Genomic DNA, 9,451 nt, shown 5'->3' with positions numbered 1-9,451 from the left:
CCAAGGAGCTGTAGGGGGCTGCAACCCTGTAGGTGGAACAACAATATGAACTAACCAGTACCCCCTGAGCTAGTGTCTCTAGCTGCATATGTAGCAGAAGGTGGCCTAATAGGCCATCACTGGGAAGAGAGGCCCCTTGGTCTTGCAATCATTATGTGACCCAACACAAGGGAATGCCAGGGCCAAGAAGTGGGAGTGGGTGGGTAGGGGAGCAGGGGCGGGACGGGGTATAGGGAACTTTCGGGATAGCATTCGAAATGTATAGAAAGAAAATAATAATAAATAATAAAAAAAAAAGTGGCAGGGCTGGATCCCCCACACTCATGTCCTTGGGTTTTGTTCACCTGCATCCCGCATACACAGTGCCAGCTCTACTGTGCAAAGTTCAGGACCTGTTCTTCCAAATATTGCAGCAGGTATTAGTTATTAGGTATCTCCTTCTCTGATGATGTTGGCGCTAGCTCTCCTACCTGCTGTACTTGGGAAGGAACAATGAGGAGGTCATCTCTCCCTCATTCATATTCCCTCATGGAAGACAAGTGCTGGCCACCCTGGCATGCCCTTGGGGCTGGTTCAACTGTGCCCTACAAACTTAACAGAATAATCTCTATTGTGCTGCCCACAGGTAGTACAAGGCTTTCTCATGAGTGCCTAAGATGGTAAAGGATAAAGGACAAGAAGGGTGTCTCTCCCCCATCCACTCCATTGCACATAGACAAGAGGGACAGCTAGGTCTCCCACGATGTTGTGCCTGACTCACCTGTAACTTCAGAGATGTACAGCCCTGCACTCCTGATCATTGTATCTGACCAAGGGGTGGAGTCAGCTCTACTGCTTCCATGTCCCCAGGGTCAGCCCTCCCACAGTGTTCAGATAAGGGTTGGGGTCATTTTTGCATAGCCTTCAGACATAAAAAAGTCCCTTGGTTGCAGCCCAAACCATGGACTTCAAGCTTGCCTTGGTAACATCCTCTTGCTGCTGCAGGGTCACATAACTAGATGTGACCTCCAGTGGCATCAAAAGCCAGGACCCAATCATAGTCCCAGGTAGCAACCCCTTGTTTCTGATGGTTGTTTCTCATTCCCACCCAGTCTCCAGTTCTGCCTAAGGTCATTGTTTTCACAGCTATTTTCATCAGTCTCTTCCATTTCTCCACCACTAAGTGCTTTTCTCTGTGTTGCCCTGGATCTCTGAGTGTCTGAGGTTGTCCCAGGAGTAGTCTCAGGAGCTATTTACAGCTCATGCTTAATGGTGGGAAGCAAGCATCATCTCTAACATGGTTTACCACTCCCATTCCTACACAGAGCCTGACTCAAGGTCATATTTCTGGCCCAGGCTACCCACCTCTCCAGGCATGATGGCACCTGTCTGGTAGACATATTGGTCTTCTTCCTCATCAGGACTATGGCTTTTAGTCCCAGAAAGAGTTTTTCTAGTCTCTGGATTACTCCATGTCCTGGAAGCCACTGTGGCCGCTGTAGCCCTGGATTGGTGTTCCCTCAAGCTCCCTTTTTTTCAGGGAGTGTTAGGCTACTAATCCTAACTCAGAACACTAAAGGTAGCCATTGCCTCTCTTCTCTGCCTGCTACTAATGTGGGTGTGACACAGCAGCCACACCTGCAACCCTTCTTGGATCAGGCCTTGTTCTGTACTCTGATGAACTTCAAATACTACCACTTTCTTAGAGAAGCATTGACAGTTAACAGTACAAGAAAATATGTATACCTCAAATTCTCTAGGTATACCATCTCTTTAACATGCCTGTAGTTTTACCTAATATGCTGGGGGAATCTTTCCCTCTTCTCCCCATGGCAGTATTTTCTGCGGTACCAATGGAAACCTTGGTGTTTCCAATATATATGACTGAATCTCTTTTCTTAGTAGTCTAACCTGTACCTAGTATTGAAGTACATTATCCTTCAACTTCAATACTTACACTTTTCATAACCTGGAACAATAATATTTGTGTGATGTTTTAAAATATTAATTTCAAAAAATCAGTTTGCAAGTGTGCCAGTTTACATTAAGTGAATATCAGGAGTTTAATTAGGTGAAATAATCATATTGTACTTAATAATTCTGAGAAAATACTTCTATCATCATAATGCATTTAAAAATTTTTGTTCTGGGAATAGAACCCAAAGCCTTGTATATGCTAGCCTGGTTCTCTAGATGCAGCTGTAACCNGAGTTCAATCCAGGGTATTAAGGAAATCACCGAAAAAAACCCAAGTTTTTACTCTAAGAAAAACTATTCACCTAAAATGTATTGCCATCTGGATAATTTTGAAAACAATGATGCATCCTTTAGTAAAAATCATATTAAAATATTCAAAAAAAAAATCCCACAGTTCCTGAACATAGATGTCTGGAAATGTTAGGAAGTTTTATTTTCTAGGCCTTCCTGTAAGAGGCCTGCTCTGACATTCTAATTCTCTCTTGGAGGTAGCTGAGGAGAGAAAGTATGTTTGGTGGGGAAGGCAAGACTTAATCTTGTGAGATATTTAGGGTTGCTTTTCATTAACAAAACATTTACCTGCCTTCAGTCAAAGTTACTTTGCAGTGGTAGATTGCTGTATTTCTCAGTTCCTCTAGAGGTCAGAAACTGCAGCCTCTGGCATTGGTCACCTCATAGTAAAACAGCTAATGACTAAGTAAAGTACCCTTTGTTCTTATCTCTGCAGGAACTTGGGGGCTGGGACTCCCAGCCTGCTAGTGAAAGTCTCAGGAAGAAAAAGGGACCTGTGGAAAAATGATTTTAATCTTTATTTCTAAATTTTTCTCCAAAAATTCTCTGTCCAAAAAGTTTTTCTTATTTTCTTAATTTTTAAAAAGTAGTTCACAACAGACATTGTTATATATTAAAACCCAACATGTATTGTCTGTCATTAGCACTGCAGGTTCACTGAAATTTAAAATCCATAATTTTTGTGGCTATGTTATTTAAGTTTGGTGTAGATAAACCCAGACAATATTTTATTTTCTGTCCTGGAACATACACTAAATCATTAGTTCTCTTTGATTAATTCTTTTACAACCTCTTGGAATATGTTCTAAATTATACATGCCTACTTTCTCTGAATCAATTTATGGGTGACACTTGAAGACTGGCACAGTTCACACTGTAGTTTTTAATATCAGAGAGGAGTTAATAACACTCCTATTATATGGGACTTAATAATTGCTAGTATAATTTTAGGGTTTCTTACAGTCATCATTAAGAATTTAGGAACTATCTCTTTGCCTGTATAGAATCACCACAAGGGAGGGAGTACATCTTCATTTATCTGGAGAAATCTCTCCAATAGGCTAATACATGGTGATAAGTGTGTGTGAATAACAGGAAAAGCATATTAATANCAGCAATCTTGCCTCATATATAATTTTTCAGTTTAACCTAGAAGGGCAAATCTATGTGAATCCATGTCAGAAAGTCACATGCTAGTTCTTCGCTTCTCCTAGATGACTCCTGGCACCTTTCGTAATAACAGCCAAGAGCTCTCAGGGATAAGAGCACCAAGCATTATTGTGGTAGAGAAGGCAGAAAGGTCTTAAGAGCCACAGAGAGGATGTCTGTAGGGAAGCAGAAATTTTCAGAAATGAGAGGGCCCTGCAGCAGAAAAACTCACAGAGGCATGCACTGGATCAAGCCAGATCAAATCAGACAAAACCCCAGCGTAGATGGCATACACTAACTCTCACCCCTAGCTAGAAGCTATTAGCAGTTGATGACTGATGGAGAGAAAGAGTAAGGTTTGTGGTTTTGTTTGTTTGTTTTCTCATATGAATTTCTGAATGGCTGCTTCTGTTAAGATAGATGGCCTATATTGATATGCATACAGGCAGCAGTAACTGAACTCAGGAGGCTAAAAAAAAGCAAGTAAAGTGAGAAGAAAAAAATTGTTGGAGGGACAGAGAGAAGGAGTTGCAGAGGGAAGACACAGCTGGTAGACTTGATCAAAATGCGTGATATGTCTGTATGATAAACTCAAACAGTAAAAACAATTTTTAATAATAAAAAGAAAAAGAATAAAGGCTTCAAAATATACTTTTCTTTCTTTCATAAGTAATCAAATATAATTTTTATGTTGTCTGATTTCCCCTCAACATCATTTCTACATTTCTGATTCTCTCATACATTTTAAGTCCACTCACTTTCTGAATATACTATGGCTATGGTATATCTGTATTTTTTCTCATAAATATTAACTTATTCAAATATTGTTTTTCAATATAATGGCTTAGCTCATGTATTCACGGACATTACCATTAGAATCAAACAATTGTTCTGCACAAGATATATGACCCATACGTATATCTGGAGATTGACAGGTGGGATGTAATAAACCAATCTGCCTCATTTTCAGATATGGATCAATGCATCAAGTGTCCTGAAGATCAGTATCCAAATAATCAGAGAAATCAGTGTCTTCCTAAAATTACAGCATTTTTGTCCCATGAAGATACTCTGGGAGCTGTTTTGGTTTCCGTGGCCATTAGTTTTGCTGCTTTTTCAGCTATGATTTTAGGATTATTTATCCACTATCGGGACACACCCATTGTCAGAGCAAATAACAGAAATCTCAGTTATCTACTCTTAGTTTCTCTAATGTTCTGTTTCTTTTGCTCACTAATATTCATTGGCAAACCTAGAACAGTGACTTGTATCTTGAGGCAAATGATTTTTGGGGTTGTATTTTCCATTGCCCTTTCTTCAATCTTGGCAAAGACCTTCATTGTAGTTGTGGCCTTCAAAGCCATTAAGCCAGGAAGCATCTTAAAAACGTGGATGGTGACCCGACTTTCAAATGCTATAGTCTGCTGTGGTTCCATCATTCAAGTGTGCATATGTGCAGTCTGGCTAGGAACATATCCTCCTTTCCCTGATGTTGACATGCAGTCAGAGTTTGGGCAAATCATCCTCTGGTGTAACGAGGGGTCCACCCTTGCCTTCTATTGTGTTCTGGGGTACTTGGGCTTTCTGGCCAGTCTCAGCTTGCTTATTGCTTTTCTGGNNAGAAGGCTACCTGACAGCTTCAATGAGGCNAAAACAATCACATTCAGCATGCTGGTTTTCTGCACTGTGTGGATTNCTTTNGTACCCACTTACCTGAGCTCCAAAGNCAAAACCATGGTGGCTGTGGAAATTGTTTCAATTCTGGCCTCCAGTGCTAGCTTACTGGGCTTTATATTTCTTCCCAAATGCTATGTGATCCTCCTGAGGTCAGGTGGCCATTCAAGAAAGAAGTTCTTTAAGTGACTTTCTCCTTAAGACAAAATAATTTATTGTGATTTGTATGAAATAATAATATTGGAATATACAAATGATTGGTGTGAAGTCAATGCATTTCACCAAATAATGGCATCTCCAATTTAACTGTGTCCCTGCTCACCTTGTATCCAACTAGACACAGTTAACCAAGCCATCACAGGTTATAGAATTGCCAACTAATGGTGAATTTGATGTGTCTACTAGAGATTTTTTTGAATCACAGTTTTCTCACTTTTTTTTCCTTTGTTTAACATAATATAATGGAACTGGCAAAGAATAAGTTTAAGAATGCAAGAAAATCATTTGTGTGGAAACAAAACAGATGTTTAAATATGTGTTTCCTCTCTGTTAGTCATATGCAGGATGACTGTTTATATTCGATATGAATAAATTTCCATGTAATCATGATTTTAAATCAGAAATTTCATGGTCTGCTTCTCCTTTCTGAAAGGCCTCACCAACAATAAAATATGGCACGTAAATTTTAGCGTCTTGGAAGGGTTTTGTTCTTCTCTATGCTCATGTGGCACAACATGGATGAACGATTAGGAAGAGTCACGGTGGAAACCCAGACATCTTGACTGTGAGGATATCCAACACACCAAAGTCTCCAGACAGAGCAAATACCCTCCATGGGAAGTGCTTTTCTCTATTATAGCTAGGAGTTTCAAATTGTCTTCACATAGTGAAAGCTAATATAATTTCCACCCAATTCAAGGAAGGAATGTGAATGATGGTAGATGTGAGTATTTAGAAGAAGTACAAGGCCAGGGATTCGACAGGACATGGAGAATCATGGAATTTTTGCATCCTAGACCTTGTGGGTTATTTATCTATCTATCTATCTATCTATCTATCTATCTATCTATCTATCTATCTATCTATCTATCTATCTATCTATTTAATGTATCTGCTTTTATCTAGCCTAAAACTTTCTTTGAACATAATTGCAAGGGCAATCTCAAATTGGAGCTTACAATATTGAGAGGAATTGCTGCTCAACCATAGTCAAAACAAACTCAGAAATGGATACATGACCAAAGTGGGTCATAGTTTTTAATTCCAGTAACTGTTTGCACACTGTAATATTGGCCCCAGTACCATCATAAGACTAACATACGTTTAAAGTATTCTGAGTGTATTTTTTCTCTCAATTATTGCTTATCTTTCACTTATGTAAACTTACATAACATTAGACTGAGTTGCTTCTATTTGACCACAAAACAGCACAAAAGTTTCCATTGGAATCTTCTTTGATCTGGGTAAAATAAGTTTGTTCCAAATGTAGTAGTTGATGGGCAAAGGATCATTTGTGTTTAAAGTGTCTGAAACTATGCACTCATTGTGTCTTACAACCGTAAATGGAAAGACACTCCACTCTGAAAAGCTGCCAGGTAGATTGACACCATGAGTATAAAGAAATCCCTGTTTTTTAGAGTCAGGCTCTCTCTTGAGGCCATGTATCATTATGTTGCAAGCCAAGCAATACAGTGAACAAAAAAGAATGCTTCAGTGGTAGTTCCACGTGGATGGCAGGAATCTTACATCCTGGTTGGAGCTTATCTGAAAGACTAAGTAACTGTTCATCAAATATATGTTGATAACTAAATGTTTAGACATTCAAGTGTCCCAATCATTATATGTTTAATGGAGACTAATTATCTAGTAATCTCTCCAAAAACAATACAGATTTATTACTTGATTTTGAGTTATAATTACATAGTATAATAATGTCTTAAAAACTCATAGATTCTTAAGATAGTTTTTATTATGTAAGCAATCATTTATGTCACTTTCCTTAAGAAATATTCAAATAGTTGAAGCCACCCATTTCCCATCTTCAAGCATGTTCCTTTCATTGAATTTCTCTGAAGGGAAGCCTCATTGCAAGCTTTCTGTCTATTTCTTTGCTCTGTCTTAAATATTAATTTTCATTCTTCAGATATATATATTGTCAAAATTGTCAGTTGTAAGTCTTATGTAATGATAACCTTATTTATGTATTCTCTGATTTACTGCCTTCTTTTTTTCTTTAAAATATTTTTATTAGATATTTTCTTCCTTAAATTTAAAATGCTATCCCAAAAGTCCACTATATGCTCCACTGGCCCTGTTCCCCAACCTACCCACTCCTGCTTCCTGACCCTGGCATTCCCTGAACTAGGGAATATAATCTTCACAAGACTAAGGGCCTCTCATCCCACTGATGGCCTACTAGGCCATCCTCTGTTATATATTTAATTAGAGACACAAGCTCTGGGGGTACTGGTACTGGTTAGTTCATATTGTTGTTCCTCCTATAGGGTTGCAGACCCCTTTAAGTCCTTGGGTACTTTCTCTAGCTCCTTCATTAAAGGCACTGTGTTCCATCCAATAGATGACTATGAGCATCCACTTCTGTATTTACCAGGCACTGGCATAGCCTCACAAGAGATAGCTATATCAGGATCCTGTCAGCAAAATCTTGCTGGCATATGCAATAGTGTCTGGTTTGGTCATTGTTTATGGAATGGATCCCTGGGTGGGGCAGTCTCTGGATGGTTCTTACTTATGTCTCAACTTTGAACTTTGTCTCTGTAACTCCTTCCATGGTTATTTTGTTCCCCATTCTAAGGAGGAAAGAAGTATCCACACTTTGGTCTTCCTTCTTCTTGAGTTTGATGTGTTTTGCAAATTTTATCTTGAATATTCGAAGTTCTGGGCTAATAACCGCTTATCAGTGAGTTCATATCATGTGTGGGTTTTTTTGTGATTGGGTTACCTCACTCAGGATGATATCCTCCAGATGTATCCAATTGCCTAAGAATTTCATGAATTCATTGTTTTTAATGTCTGAGTTGTGAAAATGTACCACATTTTCTGAATTCATTCCTCTATTGAGCAACACCTGGGTTCTTTCCAGTTTCTGGCTATTATAAGTAAGGCTACTATGAATATAGTAGAGCATGTAACCTTATTACAAGTTCAAATATCTTCTGGGTATATGCCCATGAAAGGTATTGCTGGATCTTCTGGTAGTACTATATCCAATTTTCTGAGGTAACACCAGACTGATTCCTAGAGTGTTTGTACAAGCTTGCAATCCTATCAGCAATGGAGAAGTGTTCTTTCTCCACATCCTCACCAGCATCTGCTGTCACCTGAATTTTTGATCTTAGCCATTCTGACTGGTGTGAGGTGGAATCCCAGGGTTGTTTTGATTTGCACTTCCCTGATTATTAAGGATGTTGAACATTTTTTCAGGTCCTTTCAGCCATTCAGTATCCCTCAGTTGAGAATTCTTTGTTTAGCTCTATACCCCATTCTTAATTGGGTTATTTGATTTTCTAGAATCTACCTTCTTGTCTTATTGTATATATAGGATATTAGTCCCCTATCTGATTTAGGATTGGTAAAGATACTTTCCCAATATGTTGATGGCCTTTTTGTCTTATTGACAGTATTTTTGCCTTACAGAAGCTTTGCAATTTTATGAGGTCCCATTTGTTGATTATCTGTCTTACAGCACCAGTCTTTGCTGTTGTGTTCAGGAATTTTTTGCCTGTGCCCATATCTTTGAGACTTTTCCCCACTTTCTCCTCAATAATTTTTAGTGTCTCTGGTTTTATGTGGTGTTCTTTGAGCCACTTAAACTTGAGCTTTGTATAAGGATATAAGAATGGGTCGACTCACATTCTTCTACGTGATAACTGCCAGTTGAGACAGCACAATTTCTTTAAAATGCTGTCTTTTTTCCACTGGATGTTTTTAGCTTCTTTTTCAAAAATCTATTGACAATAGGTGTATTGGTTCATTTCTGGGTCATCAATTCTATTCCATTGAACTACCTGTCTGTCACTGTACAAGTACCATGCAGTTTTTATCACAATTGTTTTGTAGTACAGCTTGAGGTCAGAGGTTCTTTTAATGTCCCCCCAGAGGTTCTTTTAATGTTGAGAATAGTTTTTGCTATCCTAGGCTATTTGTTATTTCAGATGAATATGCAAATTGCCCTTTCTAACTATGTGAAGAATTGAGTTGGAATTTTGATGGGGATTACATTGAATCTGTAGATTGCTTTTGGCAAGATAGTCANTTTTACTATATTAATCCTGCCAATCTGTGAGCATCTAAGATCTGTCCATCTTCTGAGATCCTCTTAGATTTCTTTCTTCAGAGGCCTGAAGTTCTTATCATACAG

The 9,451-nt window shown here is 38.6% G+C and overlaps 1 protein-coding gene and 1 pseudogene across 1 annotated transcript in view; one reads left to right on the top strand and one right to left on the bottom strand.

The window, feature by feature from the left end:
• LOC110316727 (vomeronasal type-2 receptor 26-like) overlaps window positions 1-5,259 on the top strand; it is a 44,086-nt gene extending 38,827 nt beyond the window's left edge. The window contains exon 6 of the mRNA XM_021191182.1: window positions 4,367-5,259. Within this exon, the coding sequence (XP_021046841.1) occupies window positions 4,367-5,259 (893 nt within the window). The remainder of the gene's footprint in view (window positions 1-4,366) is intronic.
• LOC115063529 lies at window positions 1,522-1,639 on the bottom strand (annotated as a pseudogene).
• Window positions 5,260-9,451: the final 4,192 nt, after the last annotated feature.

The sequence above is a fragment of the Mus pahari genome, chromosome 2 (genome assembly GCF_900095145.1).
Source record: "Mus pahari chromosome 2, PAHARI_EIJ_v1.1, whole genome shotgun sequence".
NCBI lineage: Eukaryota > Metazoa > Chordata > Mammalia > Rodentia > Muridae > Mus > Mus pahari.
Note: the sequence above shows the minus strand (reverse complement) of the source record. Positions and strands in the feature narration are given on the sequence as shown.